Source organism: Malurus melanocephalus, unplaced genomic scaffold (genome assembly GCF_030028575.1).
Source record: "Malurus melanocephalus ecotype Western Australia unplaced genomic scaffold, MMel_1.1 scaffold_386, whole genome shotgun sequence".
Taxonomy (NCBI): Eukaryota; Metazoa; Chordata; class Aves; order Passeriformes; family Maluridae; genus Malurus; species Malurus melanocephalus.
Genome location: NW_026623618.1, coordinates 505,851 through 532,898, shown reverse-complemented (window position 1 = coordinate 532,898; position 27,048 = coordinate 505,851). Strand labels below are relative to the sequence as shown.

Here is a 27,048-nt window from a genome sequence, read left to right as displayed (position 1 = left end):
GTGTCTGTTCAAAGTGAAAGGGAACCAGGTTGTGAACAGATGTAATGTCTCTGAACTCATAAAAGTGACAATATTTCAATACAAGCAAAACTATAAAATAAAGAAAATGGCATTTGCAGTTAATTCCATTACTGCCAACAATGTGGACAGACTGGTTAGGAGTGGTGTGGCCAAGTGGTTACAGCAAAGGATAAAGTTTGGGCATAATCCCAACAGAGACAATCACTACGCTGACCTCAAGAAAGCCATCTGACCTCCCTGTTCCTCAATCAACCAGCTGGAAAACTGGATAAAAAGCAAAACTGGCTTGAAAACCAGATGTGCAGATAAATTGGGTCTTCCTGGGTAAATRAATTACAAAATACCATCTATAGAACATAAAGAGCTTGATGCAGGTGGGAATGGTTTATTTAGCACTTTATTACGTGTTTGATTAAAAAATGGCACTGGGGACCAAGATTGTAAACACTGCCAATTTACTTGGAAATGCATTCACATTATCAGAATGAAATGAACTGGAAGGGAATGTAACAAACAGAATAAGACACACACACAAAAAAGAGTTTTATAGACAGAGTCCTTAGAAGTCTCTAACTCATTCACAAGGTTATTTCACACAGGATACCTTCAACAAGTTCATATTGCTCACCTGAGGAAACTCAGCAAGTCCTTTCATTCCTTTTTTAAAGTTCTAAGCTGCAAGCATGACTTTAAAAGCAACACAGATGATGTTACGTTTTTATGAAGGTCTCAACTTGTAATGYATGATAAAAGTCCATAAAACAATAGATGAAGGCACAGATAAAAAACAACTTCATATACAGAGCAGATTGAACGCAAAATTTTTTATCAGACAGRTGATTTTTCAGATCATTATCACTCTGAATGATTTAAGTCATAAACCAAAAATTTTCAAACACTGCAACTTAAATTCCTTTAAGACATACAKCATTCACCCCAAAAAATGGGAGGGCAAATGAAGAAAGTAGTTTCGAAAAGTAAGTACACCTTATAAAGCACTATTCTAATGAAAACCTTAGTGCCATCCTGTTTAATGCACAGAACAGGAAAGACAATGCACATTCTCAGTTTTTGATCTTGTCTCTGATTAACTTCTAAAAAGTTTTTTTTTGCACCTTAGCCTCAGCTGGCTCATACGTAAAACGTGCACATTGGACCAAAAAGTGCAGTGAAACAAATTATTCCAATCACTAGACACAAAGATTAGGTAAAGTAGCCCTCACTTAAAACCTGATCAGAGACTACATTCTTATCACTGACTCTACACTCTGAGTAACATAATAGAATTAAAATGATCAGGTGACAATAAAAGAGCAGGACCCATCAGGTCAACAGGTTTTGACCTCCAAATATACAGTAAAGAAGTAGCTTCTACAGCACTATATACATGTCCCATATGTCACATGGTCAAAATTTCATTGAAACAAACAACACTTCTCACATTTTCCTGTCCTTCTCCAGAAGGAGTGAACTCAAAATGCAGGAGTAGAATTAAGATCAATATAAGTTACATCTCCAAAAATCTTTCTTTTGTTTTGTTTTGGACTCGCCTGAACAAATGCATGCACCTCTAAAAGGCCAATATGAATACGTTGTGACTGATACTCCAGCAACTCTCCCCACTGCAGCAAGGTATTGATCAGGCATTTTAAGAGCATAGGAATTCTTTCTCCCATCTTATAGGTTATAATGGACAACTGCAYGTTTTACTTTATTTTTAAGGAAGACCTATATCCTTGGCATGAGAACAGAGTTTCACTTAATGTTAACCATATCGACTTTCTCCTCCACACTGCAAAAAAAGTGATGGGTCCCTAACCTCATTATACAAGGAGAAAGTTTCCCTCATTCTTACTATGGTGMCCTAGAGGGATCAGAAAACCCTGAAAATGAAGTGTAATTATTGGTGCAATTAATGCTGTTGCAGCTGTGTGGCAGTATAAACTKAACTGACAGCTCTAGAAATCATGACTAGTTAATAACAAATAATGCTGTCCTTGAAGTCAGACAGGATTGGTATTTTTTAAATTAATTTCTGCAGGCATCTCTATGATGGGATTAAGCATTAGTAACAAGCCACTTTCCTAATTAAACCCCTTCTCCCCCATTTTATAGATTTACAACTGAACTTTTAAAGCTAGGAACAGATCTTGCAAAACAGTACAGATCTTCTAAAGCCATGCATTCTATGTAAATTCGTAGATGTTGCAACACTGTTTTTATATTAACAAATAACTTGGCCRTAACATATTTTAAAAAAATCTAAATATCTAAGGTGAAAAGCCTACCTARGTATGCTTTAATGCTCAGAAAATCTGGATCCTTATATCAATGGTGCAGACACTGCTAAAATGTGAAACAGAATGGAAAGTTTCAAGAGAAGAACAACCTGCAAATTCAAGTGATCAAAGGGACTTTACAACTAGGTAAATAAGAAGTGACGCTGTTAGGAATTTCATAGTAACAACTCCAACTAAACTTGCAGAAGTCGTTAGGAAGTGCATCACTTTGATCTATAAACCAGTACATGTCACCACAACAGGCAGAAAACACCTATCTAGAGAGTTAACCATAAACCTACATGTAGACAAAGCAGATGCCTGTCATTATAAATGAGAAATTGATCAATCAGCATACAATTAAAACTACACTTTCTTGGAAGTAACATGAGAAATGTGATCACCAAAGGGAGAAATAGAGAGGGCTATATTTGCATGTGGGAGAAATCCACACACCAAAAATTGCCAGACAAAAGAGCAAAAGAAGCAGAACCAACCGTAAATATGCAGGACATACTCCCAAATACATAGGAAGAATGACTGGCAAAACATAAAACAGGCAATACTGGAAGTACAGGAAATSACACTTTGCAGAGGCTGGATAGTGCTGATTACATAAAAGTATCAGACATTAGGTAACAGTTGAAGAAAGACCAGTTCATGCTGCACTTGACTTTACCACCTTGACTTCTAAGAACCACCAAGGGCCATGGCTGCCACTGTTGACAGCACAGCACCAACTCCATGGCATTGGATATTCACGGCTAATTTACAGTAAGTTTTGTATACACAGTGAGGAGTAACAATATGTATGAACTAACCTTTAGCAAGATGCGTACTGTTAATGAATGAAATCAACATTTTAAACCTTAAAACTAGCCCAGTCTGCCAGCCTTCTAAACACTGCCATCACAACAGTGTCAAATGCCCTGGTACCTATCTAGTTATAAACCCAAGAAGAGAATATCCATATGCACAGAAGAAACAAATCCCAAACCACAGTGACGTTAGAGATGTTTGTAAGCATATCAATGCATCTAAATAAACCAGCTGTCTGATCCCTAATTACTGACAAATGCTCTCTTGAAGACATTGCCCAGTAGTCCAAAAACAAGAACTTACACTTTAAAAAATAAAATCTTTTTCTAGAARGATGCACTATGAAGAAAGTCTAACAAGTGTTGTCTCTTGCTTTTTTTTTCCTTTCTAGGAAGAGGAAGAAGTGTCAAACACTGTACTTYGTTAGAATAACCATACATCAACCACATCTTGTTCTCACAGTCTACAGCAATTTTTATACTAAACAGAACTATCATAAATCAATGTTAGGATTAATAATGTGCTTTAAATCCCCTAAGATTTGCACAGTACAAATTTGACATTTGAGGTTTCAGATATTATCTCATTAGTAGTAATTTGCTCATTAATGCAGAGTGGAATTTTAACATGATCCTTACACAATTCCTTGCAGAGATGCAGGATGAAGCCACCCTCCCACTGAGGATGGTGTTTTGTCTGTTTGAGAGAAACTCAACATCCTCTTTGACTAGAAACTGTAGACTCAAAACTCTTCAGTACTTTTGTTCTCAATTAACTCAGCATAACTCATCTTTAGCTCGAGATCTTTAACACTGCTTTTAGCAGGGAAATCTGTGTGAAGTGTCTACAAGGAGCTACAGAAAAAGCATTGTTGAACAAAAGGTTGAAATAATCATACACTTTTTCCCCCATGTACAGACTTTATATTATCATGGTCTAAGCCCGGCTGGCAATTATGAACCATGCAGCCACTCACTCAACCTCCCTCTCTGCCCCTCACCTCAGAGGATTGAGAAGAAGAATTGAACTAAAAGTTGTAGGTTTGAGGTAAGATTAGTGCCATAATTGCAAATTAAGTAAAATATAGTTATAGTGGTAAATRATATTAATAATGGTAATAAAAAGGGAAAAAGCAGTGACGCACAATGYAATTGCTCACCACCCACTGAGCAACACCAGACTCCCTTCCCAGAACCAGGCTGGCCACCCTTTCAGGTAACTCCCCCAGTGGATATACTGGGCATGTGTGGAATATCCCTCTAGTCAGTTTGGGTCACCTGTCCCAGACTTGCAGCCTCCCACTTCCTTTTGTCCTCCTCACTGGCAGAGCATGAGCCAAGGAAAAATGTCCTTGACTCAGGATAGACATGACATAGCACAAAACCAAAATATCAGTGTGTTATCAACACCATTCTCTTTCTGAATTCAAAACACGGCACTGTAACAGCTACTGAAAGAAATAAACRCCACCCTAGCTGAAACCAGGACAATTATATACAGTTATCATATCCACATTTTCATAGCAAGAGACTATCATCATCTACAAAAGTAGGATTCTCCTCTTTTTTTTTCCTGGAAAAGAACATAAGAAACAAGTACGCACTCACTGTTACGTTTCACATATAAGGATGAAACACATCTGTGTTCCTGAATGTCTTTGTGCTGCCATSAAACAGTGCAGCCAACTATGCAAGCAAAGAATTTGGTTCCACACCTAGAAAGATGAAACATCAAAAGCAACAATGTTCACCTCAAATGCCTCRTCCAAGATGCACCTCTTTTCCATTCCAAACAATTGTTTTTTTTGTGAGAGGAAAGGCAATCACAGGAGAAAACCTATGCTACRAGGAATGCCACAGGAAGATATGCAGTCAGACTAAAAATTACTTACAGAAATAAACCAGTACTTCTATATGAAGAAAAGCATAATGGGATAATATATAAACAAGTCCAGACTAACAGATAATCTTTCAGTGTAGCTTTGCAAGTAAAGCATTATCAAGAAAGTAAAGAAAAAGTCTACAGACACTACAGAACTTCACACATGCTTAGGAAAAAAATAGTTTTGTTTATTCATGCTACCTCATTTTACTATTACATAATTTATCCTTGTCAAATTCAGCCTCATTATGATATATGGATTTCTCATGTGAAATTCCAGCACAGACTTGATTCAAAGCAGAATACACTCAGCTCATGAAGGTATGCTCATATGCAGCTCTTCAAGTCAAATCATCTAAAACCTTCAGCCTTTTGATGACTTCCACCTGTTTTAAAAATAYTTTTGAAGGATGCCTGGCTACTCAGAAATCATTTTCTTCCCATCTAATAACTTCTGTACCACAATTCCACTTCAAGTTTGCCAAAAGCACACTAATAGCAATGATGGCATGAAGAACTCTTGTCCAATCAAYGAACAGACAACTGTTTAATGTAGTCAAATAAAATGTACTCATCTGAATCCATCAGATCATGTTTTCTCCAAACTAATAAACAGCTGCAGACACAGCCTGCTTCCCATCAAATGTTCCATATATAACAAACTACACCTTGTATCTCTGATGGTTCACTAGTAATWTTTCAATACCATGACATTCAAAACATACGACAAGCTTATTTTATTGAAGAAAGGAATAGACTTGGACTGTCCAGGCCACAAATTGAAGACCAATCCAGAAACTGTACTGTAGGTGCCAAAAGTCTGCTGAATGTCAGTATTTGCTGGCATTTTTATTGCTATGAATACAAGTGCAGACCAACTTCTTCAAAGAAGAAACACACTTCAAGCATGACAGAAAAGGAAATGCTCACAAYTGCTATTGTAACAGCACAGGAGCAGAGAAAATAACTCCTTTAACACTGTCTGGAAAAGGTATCTCAAAGGAGTAGTTGGAAATGTGTTTAAAAGATGTAGAATCTTGAAGATAAATGTACATCCTACATTCTGGTCTTTGGTATCAACAGTACTAAAATCCCTAGCAACTGGGAAAAGSCAAAATTTTGATTGCCACTACCTTTAGTGAGACTGTTAAAGTATAAAACATCTACCCACCATAATTTTTTGTGACTTATTTTCAATTCATTCACAAGAAAAAATCCTTCTATGTGCAAGAATAACAGAGGAAGCCAGCTAGACTGAGACACATTTTCAAATCTCTGAACAGCAATAAACCATTATGAGTTAAAATCAGGTATTTACTATTTTTGCRTGATGGTACATGAATTCCCAACCCTCTTAAAATTTAACTGACTCCTGAACATACTTCAGAGAGCTGATTTTGAACTAGTGTGACTGTTACAAACTGAAATTAAGTGCATCCTTTCAGTGCGCGCAACAACAAACAGGACACTAAATCAGGAATAAACAAACAGGAAACAATGACCTGGACTACAATCTCTCAGAGAGAACAATCGAGAATCATCTAATGAAACATGGGATATCAGTGCCTAGAATTCTTATCCTATATCAATACCAAAAATTCTTATCCCACCCTCTTATCTATGGTTGCAGCCTGAATTTCCTGTGGCACACAACTCTGAAAAAGCTCYTCTGTTTTTATTGTGATGCTCTATGGAAGCACAGTAAAGAAAATTGGGATTAATGTCACTTTTAGAAGCATTAATTGTAGTTACAACGTCCACATGATTGTCCTTTGAAACAGAAAACACTAAAGAGCTGTATTAAATTTCTTTTCTGTAGCTGGTTACCTATGGTAAGAACTGTGAAGAGCTTATACTCATTTCCTCCCTTTGAGAGTTCTTGAAATTTACCTGGTAAGAGTTCTAACAGCAGCAGGTACTTATTSCAAGATCCCAAATAGGCAACACTAAATGCAACAGAAAATAATCCGGCCATAAATTACCAAACACTTACTTGCATTAATCTCTGAAAATGAAGTTGAGCATGGTAACCTTGAGGACAATGACAAACTATCTGCAGTTCCTGGKGACTGCTGACACAGCATTGTTAAGTAATGAATGACTGAATTCTTGAACATATCACAATCCCAATTTCTAGAAAATGTTTGGTGGTATGCTCAGTAAAATTACTTCCTGCATTGTGACAGAGTAGAAAAAGCAAAGAGTTGAAGCTCTCATTTCCAGTATTTGGCCCCTATGCGCAACTGATTTATTAGAATTAGAAAACCTGGGGAAAGTCTGAAGTTAATTGAAGAAAGAACATTGCCACATATCTTTTTTTTAAATATAATTAATATATTAAGGAATGTATGCTACACCTGATGCATGATTTCAGCAAATATAAACTCTAAATAGCTACCAAACAGCTGTATGGCCTCTTTTCCAAAATATATAGACAGATAGACAGTCCATAATGTAATGTCTTCAATTTCAGSACTAACATAATAGAAGATTTCCTGCTGATTTTACATCAGCTTGTGGTACAGGTGCAAAGGACTTAGGTTACTGGCAAGCATAAGGAAAATTAATCTAGAAACCAGAAGAGCAGTTTCTCACATTCCATAAACAGTTTATAAAATTAATTGCAATAGCACACGCATMAACTCCAGATGTATAACCAGCTATACTATCACTGACCAATGCAATCAGAATTCATAAAACAGCCAAATACCTCCTCCAAAGGTAATTGATATAGACAGATCACATAACCAATAACTGGGAATTGGTCCATCCAACTTACTTCTACAAGTTTCTGGGTTTCACATAGGAATAAAAAAAATTTGGTTTTCACAGAAAAAAGAAAACAACAGTCTTGCTAGATATCTCATGTGAACTGAACAAAATCTATTCTTTAGCTACTATTCCAAAAGCTATAATCTACAGTAAATTAATCACTAATGTCTCTTAAAACAATACACATACAGGCTATATTTTAGCCCTCTACCTCAGGTATTACAACTTCTAGAAGAATGCTCAACTGGCTCATTAAAAGAAAGATTAGATCGTAAAATAATTTACTACAGTAAAAACTCACTCAAGACAAGAGAAAAAAACTAAACCAGGCTTTGAGCAACTACTCTTAATAGAGCTACAGCCCAAAAAACTGAGGTAATGTCACAAACTAAGTAACTTCTTTCAGCATGCCAAATCCCAAAGTTGCATACTTTAGCAAGCTATCTGAAAAGATCTAAAAATGTTTCTGGACACTACAAAAGTCATGCTAGTATAGAAGGCCATAATGGATGAGCACATAGACCACATCTGTTATCTGAGGAAGTTTAGTCAGAGAATCTACGTAAGTATACTGCATCAAGCAATTCAAAGGAAATTAGCTACATGAAATCGTTTTCCAAAACAGTCAAGAGGGAAGCAGGCAGTCTGGGCTGCTTCTCATGTGACACCAAGACACACACGCTCAAAGAACAGTATGAGAACTGAATTAAAAAGGAATGAAAAGAGCTTCTGATCCTTTAACTTTTTCTGGAACTTTGTGCAATAGGAACCTGATGCAAAATTGTGTGACAAACTGTARTATATATCTCACACGAAAAACCCTTTCCACCTAACTACCTCTCTACCATAAAAAAAAAAAATGTAAGCTGCATTTCCCCATCATTCCTCAAGCTTCAGCCCTCTGCAACACACATTGTCATACAAGTTCAAGTTCATGAAATGCTAACATAAACACAGGGTATTTTACATTTAGATGTATCTCTGCCAGACACAGCATTCTATTTAGTAGTTGCAAAGCTCAAAAGGGTACAGATCAAGTATTACTCTCTTTATACCAATCTAATTTGGGATGACCCATAGAAAGTCACAGAAGCATAGTACCTTATCAACCACAGCCCACCTGAGATGCCTCATGTTAACCAGGAAGAAATAAAAAATTATCAATTATTTTACTGAGTAATTATCGAATCTAATTTTGCATCAATATCAAGAGAGATGAAACCTCATGCTTCATATAAACTTCAGAAACTAGAATGATGAGACTGGATTTTTCTAAATGCGTTGTATATTTATATATTTTCTCTGTTAGTAAATAGYCAGTTAGGATGCAATGCCCAGCTATCCCAAATGAAATTATGTTACCCTCTTTCCACTYTTCACATTTTCTGTGTTACATATTATCTACAAGATACCACTTTTTTGTTTCAAAGGTAATAGTGATACATTTTAAAATTACAGTTAATGCGTTTTGCAACACACCTGACAGTAAGCTTGGTTCTTTTCTTATTTCTTTAAGGACAAAGCTCAACTATTGTATAGATCCTACAATTTAAGCAAATACTCCTGACAACCAGCCTTTGGRTACAGTTTTGACCAAAGGCTTGCTGAAGGGGCTATTTAAACTCAAATRCAAATCACTTATCAGTACTGTAGCATATTATCTGACATCTTGTCTATTTTCTAGATAAAWTAATAGATTTCTACAAATAAAAAACACATAGCAAATTCCATCCTTTCTAGTGAAAGTTGTGTTTCATCACATAGCAGACTTAATCTTCATATTAATTCTTAGAAAGTTCCTTATCCCGTCAGAAGTCTGATTCTATTTTTAAAAGGAAAGCCCAAAACTACAGTATTTTATGTGTTACAAAATATTTCCATTGTAAGCAAGTTCCCCATAACAAAATTTCACAGAAATGAGTACTCCCTCTTTGGGCACACATTTTATCTGATAAACAATTGGTTAAACTTCAACAGAATAAAATTTATATAAACTAGTAAAGTTAAAAGATGGTCCAGGATTTTGCCACAGATGATATGTGAAATAATAAAGAGTGGATTTGAATTAGCTTGACACCTCACCTGACAGGCTTTCTTTCTCTCAGCAAATCTTCCAGACTCTTTTCACAATGTTCAGCTGCCACAACCAGTCTCTCTAATYGGAAAAAAAGCATAAGAGAACTGGAATCCAAATGAAACCCTGAGGAGAACAGACTTCTCACTCTACCTATCTGGCAGATACTAAAAGTATTTTGATATACATTGTACAGAAAATTACACATAATTAAATGTTACAAGATGTACAATTTATGGATAACACCACTATTTGYTGTTCACGAGATACAGAAAATTATCTTTCCACTATCAATCCAACCATCCATGCATCCATCAATCTCCTAACAAATACTAAAGCCCTCAGCCAATGTCAGTCAGATCTGACTGAAGAACAGAGTCCCACAGATAAGCATTTACAAATTTGTAGAAGTACAGGGCTGGGTTGATGAAAGAGACTCACAGTAACCCCAGCTTTGAGAAAAGGGATTCAGAGTGAGCACAGGTGCTTCAGTCCTGACCGGCCAACAAGCACATTACCAGCTCTAGCACCTCTTGCTCAACATGGAGTGTAGGGGTCCCACATGTTTTGAAGACTGATGGGCTGGCTCTGAATAGAGGGAAAACCAAAACTATTGCTGCACTGAAGACAACAATCATGCAGCAGGAAAAGACACAGGCATAAGACATTACAGGGACATGTGAGAAGACCCCTAGAGAAGCTAGATTTTGCTGCTTCCACTAAGCTGGCAGTCAATATTCACATTCAAAATCAAATCAAACTATAGAATTTCAAACATTTTTGTAACATGACTGTTGCAGTAAGATGAAGATGGAAAATTGAGAAGAATAAGTCATCACATKAAAGCTGGAATGCTTGTTACTCAACTCTGTTTTTCCTTTTGCAAATCAAAAGGCCATTTAAAAGCTTGCTTTGGAAGAAAAAAATGTTGAGATTGCCTTCTACAATGCTAGCAAAGACTTTTTTAAGTTTAATTTTACAAAAAAAAATCCATTTGAAAGTTGTTTTTTTTTATTTTTATATTCCCCCTTCAAAAGCCTCTTGTGGGGGAATTGATACATGTATTTTTTTTGCATTGTTTTTCTGCTCTCACATTTTTCTGGAAGAGTAGAAATTGATACTTGCAAAAAAAAGCTCCACAAACATTAAATCATTAGGCATGGAACTGACATATAGAAAATTCTGTCAGTATCAAAATTATAAAATTTGCCACCAAATTTCCCTTATTGTTTCAAAATTAGTAGCTGCTATTCCAATAATTGTTAAAAGATAACACTCTCAAGACTTGATGGTTAGAAATTTTATTTGCTATCCTTCAAGTCACTTCAATTATAAGGTTTTTTTCTTCATTTTTATACATATACATAAATCCTCATGTCATTTACTCTTCCTTATCAAAAAGGCCAYGTATTTCTGTTTTTTATTTCTTAAATGTAACATTAGTTAATACTTCCTAACCTTTCATTCCAAAAAATATTGTAAGAAAATTCCAGTTGTTGTTTCAAGAGGTGSTAGTAAATACAAATGAAAATTATTAAGTTATCTAGATCTCTTGACTGTGCAAGTGAAAAATCACATGTTTGAGGGCAAAGGAGAACACATAAAGAACTCCCTCCCCCACAGACTACCTCAGTGTTTTGAGCTGGCAATATCCTAATTTTGTAAAAATCTGGAACATTCCATCATACTGCATTCTAAAGGGAAAAAATTACTTGTTCTACTTCATGAGACCCTGTAGCTAATCAAATACATACAATGCACTTYTGTATGAGAACACTGTTGATTTAAAAGTTAAAGGTGGCAATGACTTAAATTGTCACAGGTGTTGTAGCCTTTCTGTGGAAATTGAGTGATGTCCTGCTGAGCTTGYAAGAGAGTATCTAGAGCAGAAAAAAAGAATTGAAGTTTTATTTGAGCTAACAATAAATGTGAAAACAGTTACTGAAAAAAGACTTCTAGTGTTTTTTTACTAGAATAAAGTAAATAGAATAAAGTAACCACTAGTGGGAAAAATCTTTWAAAAAATAAAGAAATAATAATACAGGAAGCTTGCATCCAGGACACAAGATGACAACAGCAGCTGAAAATCAAGTACAAGAAACCTAACCATGTCAGGAAAATGTTCACAAGAGTACAATGCAGATGTAGGAGTTCACCATCAAAAATACACGTATTTCCATATTCCACACAAAGACATGTCAGAACACTTGAGAACAGGAATTTTAGTGAGGTTCAAGAAGCAGAAAGTTCTGAGCAGAAAGTTCTTAGCTTTTATCAGTTAGTGTAACACAACAAAACAGGACAGACAACTAATCTCTGTTTTGACTCAATAGAGAGGAAACAAAAGCACCAGTAGTGCCAGTCATAGCAAAGGTGTTCAGGAATTCTGAGACTGAAAACTGGCCACTCTCTGGTGCTATAAATGCAGTGTTGTTCTCAGTCACCTTAAAATACAGTCACCAAAAAAATACCCCAAACTCAAAACCATAATCATACATAAAATTTGCTTATTAAACAGATACTCACCATGTTTACCTCTGGTAATGTCAACGTACTGGCAAAGCCTGGGATGGGTGATTGTTTTAAGGATTTGAAATCTTCCTAGAATTTTTATGGAGTTAGGTGTTAGAGGGAGGCCGTTACTTCCACAGACATCATGGGGCAGAGCTGAGGCAAAGAAGGTGGATGCACCCATCACAGTGTCTTTTAAAGGGAACATCTTTTTCACAAAATCTTAAGCACTTCACAGCAATTCCCGTTCCTTAAGTAGAGAACACAGAGTAAAAATGTATCAGCAAAAGATACAGACTCAGGTTACTAGCTGTTCACTAAATATTGCAATTAAAATGTTTTTTTTCCTCTGTTATAGGAGAATGGGACATTTTTGCAAAATAAACACAATAATAACAATATAGTGCTGCTGCATCATAAACACATTTAATGATGAAAATACAGTGAYAGTTTTAAACACAAATTTAAGAATCAAATCTAACTATTTTTAGGAGCAGATAAATGCTTTAATACAAGCAATATTCAGGCAGCTGCTGCAATACAGTGGATTATTTACTCAAAAAACAGTAAAGGCACCAAACAGAAACAACCCTTCTAAAATATCACCTTTGTATGAGCAGGCCACAAATCCAGATTACCACAGCTTTAGTGATGATTCAGCATTTATATGCTATAGCATCCCCAATATTTAAAGTTAAGAAGAGTCTTCCATCCCACCAGTTTCAGTGCTTATTTCCTTATCCATGGGTAGACTGATAGTTCACAGACTGGCTCAATAACAAATAAAGGAAGTAATCTGCATTAATTATTTTTGTAAGACACTCAAGCAAAATAAATTAGTTCCAGGAGCACTAACTTTCACCACCATTTTTCTCTCCAGAACCATTCACTTCTATTCGAGCTAAACATTTTCTCTGCATTTTTCCATAACCAACCATTACACCATCCAAGAATATGAAAATCTAAACCATACAAAAGTAACAGAAACAGTGATGGTGAAGCTCTGTGGAAGTTGTGAAGGTGAAGCAGATGGCATTTCCATGTAACAAGGCACAAGAGGCCACAGAACAAAAAACCCACTTCATGAACAAAACAAYCCGGTAGAGTAGCACCCATCTCACTCCAACATTACAGCACGGATTCTGGAGGCATCTGCATATACTGTCAACAGAAATAGTTGGCACGGAAAATAGCACTGGCATGGAAAATAACTCTCTTGTCAGCTACAGAACACTGTATTTATAAGCTCYAAAGAGCAAATGCAGATATGCAAGTTCCGTGGGAAAAGAGAAGGAAGAACACTCAAGATTTGAATACCATCAAAGAAATAATACAACAAGCTTAAAATATAAATGTAACATAATTATTTCAAACTAGATGTGATAATTCTGTAACATTTTACAGACTTCATGAAACAAAACCCAAGTAAAATAAGAGCACTAGTGAAGCCATTTGATACTTTTTCATAATTCTTTCAGCCAGCATTGACCTGATGCTTTCAGGAAAAGGGATTCTCTCCTGAAGAAGTCACACAGGAGAAACAGAAGACTTAACAAGGTGTCACAAAATTATTCTTCCTCTAAGGGAACAATCTTGTTCAAAGCATAAAATACCCAGTAAAAAACKACAGAACTTATTTGTGAATCCCCGCTGAGAGTAACTCCATACAGGTTGCACAAAGATCCTTATACCCTATACAAATGGAAATTATGAAAGCTACCTTCTGTTTTAACTAATACAGTCCAACTTAAGATACAAAGCAAATATAAAAGACTGATCTCAATTCTCGTTGTTTTCTTCCCCAGAAGAAATACAGACACGAGACATGTACTTTTACRCTTTTATAAATGCAATCATTAAATATGAATGTAGAGCATTAAGGAATGAAACTTAAAAAAGGAAGAAAAATCTGAAGCAGTTTTGAGCAGTGGAATATTTATATGTGTATTAAAAGTCATATTTGTAAAGATACAATACTTTCCTTTTTCATGAATATTTCATACTTTTTTGTAGATTATTTATTTTAGGATGTGAACAATGCACACTATAGTTAGAATTTTCCTTTGGAAAGACTCAGTTGAACAGAGTACAAGAACAAAGATCTACTGGCATGCAGCAGGTTCCAAATGAAAACCTTTAACTGTGTACTCATAATAAAGACCCCCATTTCTGTAAAAATATCAATGTTTTTGCCATTTTGACATGTTCATTTCCCAAATGAACTACTCAGCTTTGGAAAGAAAATATGTATTAAACGTTTAGAAAAAATAGCTTAATTTACAGATCCAATTATAATCTTGCTTGGTACAATGGTCCTCTAATGCTTGCTCTAAAATAAAAGAAAAACAAGTTATCATGATCAGAGTTGATGGCAGGGAGAGTAAGATTATACACAGCAGCAAAGTGCATTATGTCTCTAAGAAAGTAAATATGTAGTGCACGATATATTTACTGAGGTAAAACATTCTCATTTTTACTGCAGAAAAATAWTGTTAGGTAATACTTCTCTAATTCATTTTTAATTCATTGTACTTTTCATATACTTTTCTAATTCATTGTACCTGCATTCAGCTGACACTTAGAATGGAATTTGAATAAGAAGTATTGTTAAATACCATCAGTTCAATAACCATTTTAAGTGATTAAACTTTCCCAGCACTCCAGGCTTACATAGAGGAATTACACCACCTGCAATGTGTTCAAGTAGACAACTGCACACTTGTCGGTCATCTCTTTTAGTGAGAAACCAGATGGGACAAAAACAGGACATGAGATAAGCAAATCTCAATCTTTCCTGTGGCCCCCCTGAAGGAATCAATAAAGAATGTTAAAAGGTATGCAATAAAACAGGTTCTCTCACTACAGAATTCCAGGGAAACCATGAAAGCAATGAAAAACATTCTCTCTGATGACAGAAATCACCCAGTTCTGTCAATTACTACCATCACAGTTAAGCTCTCACTTCTCCTTAGTTCTCAGTATACCTAAATTGCAGAGACTGAGTTAAAAATAAACGAAGTAACGCCAAACGTAAGCCTTCCACCACCTTTAGAAAGGGACACATATTACAGCTTAAAAGAAAGGATGTTTTAAAACAAATTTCTTTCAGTCTTGCCATTTTTCTAGTAACTTACTGACAGTTCTAAATTCAAACAGAATGGTTATAGRTATTTTGAAAGTTCACCTGAAAAAGGATATTTTCTGACTACTTTTAAAATTTTGGAGGTGGTTGTTTGTCTGGTTTTCATTTCTTTTTTCACTCCACATCAAAGTCTGGCAGAACTATAAACACAAGGGAGTGTAACATATTGTTCTTACTTTGATGCACACAATTTTACACTTCAAACTCCATTTTACTACATAGAAAAGACACATCCTGCATTAATTTCATGATTTGAAACCATTAATTAGATCTTGCAGAACTTCCCTGTTACTTTGAAATAAAAACACCAAGATAAGAAGAAAGGTTTGTTATTTTAAACTGWCACCAGAAACAATTGCAACAAATTCAATTTTGGGATTGAATCCTGGAAATTCAATTCTGATAATCCAAAACAGCAGGAATGGAAGAAGAAGCAAAGACTTGTCTTATTAGTGTCATCTAAAATGACTGAGTCACTGTTTCCAAAGCACCATTTATTCCATATAGGAGAGACAGTCTATCACATCTGTGAAATATGCCTGGCATAAAGATTAGAAGTCCAGAAGTGGATTTGTTGCATCCCACCTCTGAACAACTTTCCCCAGCTCCCTCCCTTCATCCAAATCCCCCTTAGAAACCTTTACAGTACACAAAAACACTAACCAAYATTCTCAGCAAAATCAGCAAAAAAGAAGAGCTTTAGAAATTGCTGTTCTATATTCAGCTCAGCACTATTTTGAAAATCTTGCACTAGACAGACTTTCTATGTCCATCAGTAAGAAATAAAACACAAAAYGGAACTCCATCTACTGAGCAATTTATTGGCTTCTCTGAATACCTACTGTTCTCAGAGAACAAATGTTTTTCATTCAGAAGTTGGCCTTTTCTAGCCATTATTTGTAACTTCTTCACTGCATACTTGCTAAGGTCATTAAGTTAATGGACATTTAGAACTTTGACCTTAGGAAAAAAAAAATCAAAACATAATAAATCTAACTCTCAGAAACAAATACTGCATATACAAAGAGACCAACTGGAATGTATGCATCCAATGAAAAACATCTATAAACTCCTAAAACATCTGCCCCATTAGTAACTTGAAACAGCTACATAGTTCAATGCCTCCCGTACTCAGGTGTAAACACCCCTTACGTAAGGAAGGCAGCTTTTTAGAATTAAGATCTAATTATAATCAACACTGCTTTGAATTATTTTTAAAGCAACTGAGAGCAATTTCAGGACAGCATGCAGCCTAAACACCCTATGCTTACACTTTTACATTAAATCATGGTATGTTAAACAAAGTAGGCCATTTCATAAGAAGAAGTTCTTCCACAAAATAATTTTGCTTTTAAATCCTGAAGTATTCCTGCTGCAATGACAGTAATTATTAATTTGATAAAGTAACTGAAATAGAAGATACAACTCTAAGTAGTGTCACAAAAAAAACCCCTGAAAATGAGTGATTTCATTAAGTTTATTAAAATGAAGAGGTATTGAGAAAAAGTTGAACTTCCTACAGATGGGAGCACAGAAAACAAAAAAGGGTTTGTTAGGACAATCACAATAATGAGGTGGGATTTTTTTTCCATCAGCAGCATAAATGTCTACTACAAATGCCATAATATTACTAAAGAAATCTACATATCAGCAGTACTGTCTTTATTTTCCCCTATGACATCACATAGAAAATTCTGTAAAAGAGGATGTTTTGAACTTTTCTAACAAGTAAGTAAGAAGTATTCTAACTGTATTTAAAGTTATTTTAAAATGCTAAACAGCAATTCCTTCATTAGCAATACCTTCATAACATCACTCAAGTGAACACAGTATTTTTTAATCTTTGCTGATTCCTTATATATCAGGATTATTTGGAGAATTTTGTCATATATACACGAATGCCTCTGCACTCTGTGTGGCATTTGCATAAGTTACTGGTGCTGTTGGGATCATTTACAATGGCACTACATACATTCAAACATYGTTGCTATGAAAGTCAACATCAGAGTTGGTGAAACTTAGATAGACACCTCACATCTGCAGCTACAGCATTCATCCAGTGGGAAAAAAATACCAACACTTGCAGAGCACGAAGAAAACATATAGAATCATTTTCGATATATACTGATAGTTCAGAACAGGTTTTTAGTCCCATTTCTCTCCTTTATTCATCTGTTATTTCTGTTTATCAGTGTCTTTTGCTTACAGCCTGCCTGCTCTGCTGCACCAGCGTCCCAATAAAGACCTAAAATAGGGTTTGTCACTATTTTATTTATACAATATATACGGCTGCTCAGGAACTAAACCTGGCACAAGAGAGAGAAATCACTTTCACCCGTTTCTCTAAATGACTCTCAGAAATGCTGGGGATCTTGCTAAGCCCTGCGACAAACTCATTGGCCAGAGAACTCCTAGGGAAAGAGAGGGCGACAGGGAATGGAGAACGGGCAGGGGATATTGGAAGGAAGAGCGAATGGGCAAGAGCATGGTGGAGGAGAAAGGCGATGGACAAGGGGATGGGGAAGGAGTAAGAAGATGGGCAAGGGGGAATAGGGATGGGAAAGAGGATGGGGATGGAGGAAAGGGATGGGAATGGGGATGGAGGAAAGGGATGGGAATGGGGATGGAGGAAAGATATGGCAATAGGGATGGGGAAGAGGATAAGGATGCAGGGACGGGACAGGAACAGGTAAGGGTAATGAGGGAAAGAGAAGGGGCCGGGTGGTACCTGCACTCACCGCCGCCCCCTCCGCGCACCGCCCACCCCGCCCCCTCAGCTGCGTCACTCCGCTCCGCCGGCCGCGCGCTGTAAGACCTCAGGGGCAGCCTGCGCCATGCCTGAGCTGCCTTTTTTCCCGAGTTACTGAAAAACAAAACAAAAAGTAGGGAAAAAAAATAAAAAAAAGAAAAGAGAGTTTAACACTCTTCTCCTCGTGAGTGCGTGTGTTCTGCCGGGAAAGATGCGTTWTGCGCCTTACCCCTGTGCTTGTTGAGGGGAGCGAGGCTTTCCCGGGCGCCTGCTTCCAAATCTCAGGCGCTCGCTGGAGCAGCCCCGGGAGCGGGTCCTTGTTCCCCGGGAGGGCAGCGGCGGCGGCTCCTCGGTTCATGTGAGTGTCCCGGCGGGGCTGCGGGCTCGGCCTGCGGGCTCTGCTCTCACCGCGCCCTCACTGCCCCTCACTGTGCTCTCACTGCCCCCGCTGGGCCTCGCCTCGGTGCTCCTTCGCCAGCCGCCGGGTGGGCTCCCCCGCGGGCCGGGCCGGGTCGAGCTCCCTGGGCTGGGCGTGCACCAGGCAGGGTCTCGCTAATTTGCTCCTGTTAATTTTCTTGGAGCCGCCAGCTCGGGTCGGGTGTAGGGGGGTTGCCCTATGGCGGTGGTTCTTGTGGGGCAGTACCCYGCGGCGGAGGGGCAGGATCACAGCYGCCAGCTGCAGAAAGCGGCGTTGCCGTCCTGGTTCAGTCCAAATGAGGGATTCTGTCGCAAGGCCCGACGTGCGCTGTAGCCATAGGGAGGCATTGCAAATTCAGATCCCGCGCTTTGCGTGGACGATCCGCCCGCACGTCAAGTGGTTCATCTTAAATCGGTTGTGTTCCTTTATTCTCTGGAACACTCTGTCAGTGGAATGACAGCATRGTGGAAGCAGCATAGTGGTGGGCTGTTCAAGAAAGTGCTATATTAGCTTGGAAGGTACATGCTTGGAGTATCCACTGAGCTTTTACGGAAGGGTTGATGGTGCCTCACTTTTGGTTAATTGTGTAGCGTTTTAATTGTGTAGCGTTCATTGTATTTTATTTCACTCTGTCTTGAGTGAAAGAGTATAATTCAGTATTTGGTCCATACTCGGTAGAGATACTTAAAAGGTTTACCATACAGGACATGTTCTGTGTAGGGGTGTGTGCATTGGATCAACAGGGATGAGGTTATGGTTATGTTGTCAGTCAGCTCCCCAGCATATGGTGACACCACTGAAGTACGGTATATATCGGATATATACCACTATTATATGAGTATACATGTCTAGGTGTATCAGTATTATATCAGTATGGATATCTGCATATATCACTACTGGATATATCAGGTAGTGTTATACCTGAGGCTGATCAATATGTGATTTTGAGCAGGGTTTAGCAGCTGGCAAAATAAAGATGATACTACTGCAAACTAATACTTGCATTTCTTGCTCTTTCTGTTGCTGTAACTCAAAGAATTTTTTTTAAGGGAAGTCATTACTTTTCGCAAATAGTTCCGTGTTTCAGGATACTTAAATAAAATCTGTAGTACAGTGAGGCAGTGTTGTATATTTTTTGGTAGTCTCGAGGGTCATTGCTTATCAGCACAGCTTCATCATAATATATTCTCTCCACCCTCTCATAAGTTAACAAAAAACTCTTGTTGCAGTAATTTTGACGTATATGAACTTTAAGCGTGCAGAAAGACAAATCTGGCATCAACCATAATAATTTTTAACTCCTAATTGTAATCTGATTGCTTAATGTCATAACTATCATGTGAATGTATTCAGTCATGTTTAGTCCCATTTCTCTCTCCTCTCCCATCATCTCTCTTCTAAGGATGTGTTACCTAAAACCTAAAGAAGGTCATATGCTGGACAACATCGRTAAAACTGAGGAGTCAGGCTAGAGGGCAGCTTGTAGGAACATCAGATGGGAGCAAAGCAAACAGCACCTCTTGTTTCTTGYAGTGATGTGAGATATATGATGTCAGTCTAACAGCGACCCCCAGAAACCCATGTGTTCTTCCACATTTCCACTGTTAGTTTTCCTGTCTTWCTGGGGGTGAGGGGAAATCAATGTTTATTTTTCATTTCCATGGTTACATTAGTATTAAACAGCAGGGGGAAGAAAAAGGTTTCTGATGCTTTTTTCCCTCCGGTATGACGGAAGCCATCCTTACTTTTAATTTAATATAATTTTAAAAAGATTTGAATATTTCTCAAAGCAGCCTTCTGCTTTCTTGTTTTCTATTAATATTTTGTAATACTTTATTTTACTATTTTTGTGCTTAGGGAGAAGTGCTTTCTTTTTTTAAAAAATCGTTTAAGGAGATTTTTAGTGACTGCAGATCAGTAAATCATCAGTTGAAGTTTTCACATTTTTTTCTCTTGGAGGACAAAAAAATGCAGTGCATTATGATGTTAGAGATCAATTTATTCAAGTGAGTGTAAATTTAATGCATTGGTATTTTACTTCATGGGTGGTTTCTTTATCCTGCTTTCACACTTAGCAGATCTGTGATGTATGTTAGTTGTCCCAAGTAAACACGATTGAATATATGGAAATCTCACAGAAGAGTAGGTTTTATTGCATGGTTTTTAATGTTAAATAAAACACAGACATGTAGAAGACAGAAATATGATTKGGTTTGTAGCACGGGGTGTAACAAAAAGACTTTAGCAGAAGAGGAGCAAAAGATCTTCTCAACTATTATAACTTAATCACCTCTGACAGATGTTTGCCTAGTCTGTTTTTATAACCTTCCAGTGATGGATATTCCACAGCCTCCAAAGGCAGCCTGTTCAGTCTATCACTCTTACTTGAAAGTTTTCCAAAACTTAAGTTTTCTTTTTCATGTCTGCGTCAGACCTGGTGAACAGTTTAGTCCCATTCTCGTACCAACTTGCTTTGTCTTTGAAGAACAAGACCAGGTCTCCCATTTATCTTCTCTTCTGTAGACTAAACAACTGCACTTCTTTCAAGCTTTTTGATCTTCTTTGAAGTGTCTTGAAAAAGTTGAGAGACAGRAAAGGGGAATCTGAACAAAGGCAAATCACTGTGCCAGTTGTAGGGGGTCTTGAGTATGTATGAGTTCAACATGCRTATTGCTTGGGCAGTCTCTTGAGCAGCTGAAGCAGTTTGCCTATAATAAAATGTGGCTAGTCAAGCCTTTTCTAAATTGCTTTTCCCTTATTCCATCTTGAGTCACTCACACTTGCTTTCTAGAGAAATCAAAAGTTTGAACTTTTTTTTTTTTTTAATTTAAGCTGGAGCAGACAGGCGTGGCAGGTTAATAGACTCCCGGGTGAGAAGTTGTTCTCTGTAGTTTTTGTGGTGTAATGTTGTGTTAATTGATTGAGTCATTAGTTGCCTTTATGCTTTTTGAGACATAAAGTTTTCTAATGGTGAAGTTCATAAGAATCATGAAACATATTGCAAGCAGGTATTTTCCTCCTGAAAATACCACCCCTGTGGTTGGTTCCAGTCAGTTGAATAGATTTGATAGATGGAGCAAGGGGAAGTGGTTCTTTTGAGCACAATAGAAACATGCTAGTTTGCTTGGGTAGCATGATGGCTSCAAATGTTTTGAGATTGTCACCATATTCATTTAAGTGTTCTTAAATTGTCCAAACATACATGTTTATTTATTATTTAAATAGGAAAAATTCGTTGCCTGAGCATGCTCTGTGCTTCAGCAAATGCTTTTAAGTTCAGTACAGTTAGAAATATCTAAGCAGTTATAACTGGTTTTAGCATGAMAATAACTGTCACTATTGATTACAAAGTTCACTGTGCCAGATTGCTGTTCACTTCCTAGGGGACAGTTGCTTATGATGCAAATCATGGCCTGTTTCTGGATGATAATCTGTAATACCAGGTGAATGGCCAGCACACAAAGAATCAGTGTAACTTACAGGATTTTTTCTAAATGTCAGCTTTGAGTTCCTCCACCACCACAAAGAAAGCATCTTGAAAAGGCATGCCTTTCAGGATTGGCACATGGTGGATGTTTTGGATCTTAGTATCCTCTTGCTTTCTTATTAGTGTCCATATGGAGTGTGAACATTATTAGTACAGGTATGAATTGCTTTTAAAGGCATAAGCAAGGAAATAATCTCTGCCTATCAAGATGAAAGGTAAGGTTTCTCTAGAGTTACCTTTGTAACTTAGAGCCTTTATAGTTTGAAATTTTGATGATTAAATGCATCAATGAGCATCTATCAKAACAGTTGTAGCCGTTTGTTGATACTTGATGTTTCGTAGGAAAATTATTTTATTACCTTACTGAAATGAGAATCTGGCATGTTCCTCTTTGCTGTGCACATTTTTAGACAGAAAAGAGCCTCTGCTGACCTAGCTTTTGTAATTTTTGTGGACYTCCACAACTTTGTGTATATTTATTGAATCATAGAATGGTTTGGGCTGGAAAGGACATTAAAGATCATTTAAATTCCTACTCCTCTGCCATGGACAGGAATACCTACATTCCTGGTCTAGGAATGTAGGTATTCCTGTCCATGAGAGGAGTAGGAACTAGACTAGGTTTCTCAGAGCCCCATCCAGTCTGGCCTTGAACACTTCTAGGGAAGGAATATCTATAGTGTCTCTAGGCAACTACTCCAGTACCTTACTACTCTCATTTCTTAAGTTCTTGCGCCACTTTGTATAAATTAACAGGCCTAGAAACTGTTCTTTGACTTCCAAAACTGTAGAGAGGTAAGATTAAACTAGCATTCGTATTAGAAAGCAACATGTACTGTATTTAATCATCATCTGCTAAACACAATTCATGTAGAACTCATTCTTTCCTCAGAATTCTGAAACACTGACAGAGATTCTATAATGGAATAGGGGAAAATTGAATTCCTGGCAGCTGGTAATGCATTAAACATCATCAAAAATTGCCTCAAGTTAGCACATGTCTTCTTGAGGTCATTTGCTTCAATCTTTTGGCATAAAACCACCTATTATGGAAGACTTTTATTTCCATTTCCTTTTCATCAGGAGCTTTCCCAACATGACTGAGTACGATTAATAGTTTAAAGCTTAGTTTCTGACTTCAGGACCCTCTCTCAGAAACTATCCATGGCTATTGGATCTGATTTCTATCCCAGAGTGTTTCTCAATTACAGTTTAATATACAGCTTTGTAGTGGCATCGTRTTTCAGACTCTCGAGATAAGTGGACAGATCATTTCAGCAGCTCATTTGTCCAGGACARCTGGGGACTGCTGTTCCCACAGGAGTGCAGGGCCTGGTGCATGGCATGCAAGAGGCATTGCGTTTGGCTTGCTGGCAGCTGCTCTGGAGTGAAGGCCCTAAGTTCACATCTGTGCTAGTCCCTACTGTAAGGTTTGAAACCTTCTGTGTGAAGGGCTCCAATAATTGGTAACAGTCACACACTRAGTAAGTCCCTGTTGCCAACTGGGATATGACACTGAATTGTACCCAAGGGAAATTAATCTTTTCTTAGGGGTTCAGTTACTCTGCTACATCACAGTGGGTAAGTAATTTCACATCCAAATGACCATCTATAAAATAATGCTTGTCATAAGAACTAGGCACAGATCTTTTCTTTCTCCTTTGCATTTTACTGAAAACTTACCTGCAAATTAGCACTTCTGGAGATGTTAAACCAAAGTATTTTAATTGGAAATAAATGTTTAAAAATTAGTGGATTTTTAATAGAAGAATTTGGAACACGGCAAAATTAGAATTTAGCTCAACTTGTCTTAMAACGTCTTTCATTTCTATAGTTTGAGCCCGTAAATGAAAAATGGCTATTCCCCAAAAGCTGTTTTGAGGATTTTTCTGACAGAGTCTGTCAGTCTTACTAGCTGACATCAGCCCTCTCAACATCCAAGATGAGTACACAGGGAGTTTGTTTGTTTTAGTGATTATTCTTTTTCCTGCTGCACAGATCAGTATTAAAAGAGGGGAAATAATTTTCTTTCTGTTAAGTTTTTAAAACTGAATCTTAAGTRCTTCTCACTACATACAACTACAATGAAGTGGTAGATACTGCTGGTATGTGGTTTTGAAGTGACATGAAACTGCTTCTGGCTGCTGAGGATAAATTTAAGCCCACTTTAGATACAAAAGTTCATTTAGACTTTTCACACCACATAATAATTTTCTCTGCACGTAATAAATAATTTTCTCTGCATAGGGTTAGTACAGTTAGTATCTTTATAGGTTTTAATTAAAATGTCATCCTATTCTATTATGTGAGTAAATTCAGCGTTGGAAAGTGCAATTATTTGTGATGTGTGGGGGAGGGKTTTTTTGTGTAAATAAGGTGCTGCAGCTGCAGGCTCAAAGTTCACTGCTTTTTACCTTAAAATTTTGTTTAAGAGCTTTGTTGCTCCCCATTAAAAGATGTTTGCCATTGTTCTTGCATTGATTATACACAGACATGCACACAAATATGYACGTTTTCAGTTTTTTCTTCAGCTTTTATTTGGCTCATATAAAGAACACCTAAAGTTTCTGCCTCAGTAAATACCAGCAGTTGCTAATGTATCTGAAGTTAGAGGACACAGATTCTTTCACAATACATCTGCATGATGTTTGCTGAATGCTTTTGTGAGTAAATATATTTTTTTTAACCTGAGCACTTATTTAAATTGAATAGTTAAATCCTCTTTTCCTTTAGCTGTACTACAAGATACTACTTTTACATGTAGTAAAGCTGATAGTAATGTAAAAGTAGTAAATGTCAAGATTATTTTTAACATAGTTGTACTATGCAAGATAACTGGCTTACAGGATTCAGATATTAAGAATATTATGAATTGAAATGGAAGAGGGGGATCAATGTTCCTGTGCACCACCTAACCAATAATGTTATTTTGCAGACTATTGGGGACATAAAAATACATTAGTTAATGATATTCTTCTTCCCAAACTCTTCTAGTTTCTAAGGAAAAGATATTTTTAAATRTCTTTTTAACAGGTAAGTTTTTTGACAATGATTTTTATTCTTTTTGCTCTTACAGACCCAAAAGAAAAATGCCAGATTTTAAGAGATATTTAAAAAATATCTTTGTTCTCAACTGAAGCTTCTCTTAGGGAGAAAGGTGTAAACAACTCTTTCTTTCTTTTCCTTTCTATAACTGCTGTACTTGCTCAAAATTAAGGAAGTAGGGTTAATGTTCACTTCTTTTAGGATAAAGTTRCAGTAAAATGCCTAAGAAAGCATACTACTTGGCATCAACAGGTAGATTTCAATGCAGTTCTGATTCTTGTATCTGATTTATGAGTAATTTACTCTGTAGTTACAATAGTAATCTTAAGCTTTCACTTTACTTTCACAGTAAAACCCTGGAGGGTGAACCGCAGTACAGATTCTTTGAGTTCCTGTGGCATATGCTGACCTTGCAGACTTGTCCAGATGCAGCTGAGTCCTCTTAAATTTCTGAATTTATAGACATATGTGTGTGTCTGTAATTGTAAAGTTCATCACCTGTCAGGGAAGTTTTATGGGGATACTTTGAGACATGAATAGCAAATACTTTTGAATATATGTATTTTGTTTGTATATGGACACATCTATATATAACCACTGGGTACACTGTGATTTGGTAATTTAAGCTTTTAAAGGTATAAAAGAACCCAACTAAATGAAAGAAAAACAAACAAAAAACCCACAAAAAAAGTGTCAGTTTTTAATGTGAGCTTTCTGTTCCAAAGAACTGGATGTATTTTGGGTTTGGAAATTGGTGACTATAGTCAAAGAAACAAGGCGGTGTGTTGTGGGTGTTACATCTTTTTTTTGTCATGGGTTTTATCGTGGGAGTTTCTTGTGCACATGGTGATCATTTACTGAAAGATTTTGATAGTAATAATAAAATATTAATGCAGTGGGATTCGAAAGATAAACATTGCTGAAAAATACATAAGGCTGTCCAACTGTTTTGGCACATGAACTGCTACTTAAATTGCAGGCTGCACTACAAAGCACAACCAGATGAATCTCTATGGCCCTTGCAGGGGACCTGGCAGATGCAGTGGGTGTGTAACCTGGTCAGACTTCAGTTGAGCAGCACAAAGAAATTGCTTTTCTTGAGCCGTGTTGTGAGCCATCCTTGTCTGTTCAATTACCAGGCAGACTTCTCAGATTAATAAATTAAGGTATAAATTTTGGTACCGACCACGTCCAAATACTCAATTGCTGTCTTAACCTGGACAGAACTCCTTAAGGATAGACTTGTTTTTGCTTTCTTTAGTCCTTGGAGTGTGTGCTCAAAGGTGGGAAAGAGCACAAAGTTATTTCAGAATTGGGCTGAGGCAAGCATTAGTAGAGACTTCTCCCTAAGTAGACATTAGCGCAAGTTTACATCAGGGGTGTGGAACTGCAATACTCTTAACCTTTTGTGTGTTGCAGCTGTGGCCTGTTAGGGTATGATGCAGTTAATTATTACACTGTGGCATCTAATAAAGTCTTGAAATGCAAATTGAACAAAATACTAAAAGTATTTTTACTTCTGACTATTGAGTTTCTAATGATTTCTACCATATCAATCCAAGACATGCATTTTAAGCAAATTAAGCCAGTCAATTTCATCCTTCTGCCCTATATGTTTTAATGCATGCCTGCCTCACTTTTTTACTTATAGCATCTCATAGATTTGATTTTTGCCTGTCCCATTAATGCTGTGCCTTGTTTGCAACTTTGATACATTGTTCCATTTCAAGGCAGRCTTGTCTTCATGTTTAAAAAGAGTCATTACTATAAGTAACTTCYGTTGCCTCAAAATTACTACCAGTGGATCGGCCTTTTGTTGTATGATGTTCCATCACATGTTTAAAAAAAAA

The 27,048-nt window shown here is 37.0% G+C and overlaps 2 protein-coding genes across 4 annotated transcripts in view; one reads left to right on the top strand and one right to left on the bottom strand.

Annotated features, from left to right (window-relative positions):
• TBCK (TBC1 domain containing kinase) overlaps positions 1 to 18,283 on the bottom strand; it is a 95,676-nt gene extending 77,393 nt beyond the window's left edge. Inside the window, exons 1-3 of one of the 2 annotated variants that reach the window (XM_057379093.1) lie at positions 18,228 to 18,283; positions 12,373 to 12,607; positions 9,855 to 9,927 (exon numbers count right to left, since the gene is read on the bottom strand). In XM_057379093.1, coding sequence (XP_057235076.1) covers positions 9,855 to 9,927; positions 12,373 to 12,565 — 266 coding nt within the window. In that variant the 5' untranslated portion in view covers positions 12,566 to 12,607; positions 18,228 to 18,283. Of the gene's footprint in view, positions 1 to 9,854; positions 9,928 to 12,372; positions 12,608 to 18,227 lie in introns of those variants that run through there. The other variant, XM_057379094.1, reaches the window with a different exon arrangement.
• Positions 18,284 to 18,464: 181 nt separating this feature from the next.
• AIMP1 (aminoacyl tRNA synthetase complex interacting multifunctional protein 1) overlaps positions 18,465 to 27,048 on the top strand; it is a 30,875-nt gene continuing 22,291 nt past the window's right edge. Inside the window, exon 1 of one of the 2 annotated variants that reach the window (XM_057379092.1) lies at positions 18,465 to 18,606. In XM_057379092.1, the coding sequence (XP_057235075.1) occupies positions 18,605 to 18,606 (2 nt within the window). In that variant the 5' untranslated portion in view covers positions 18,465 to 18,604. Of the gene's footprint in view, positions 18,607 to 24,767; positions 24,817 to 27,048 lie in introns of those variants that run through there. The other variant, XM_057379091.1, reaches the window with a different exon arrangement.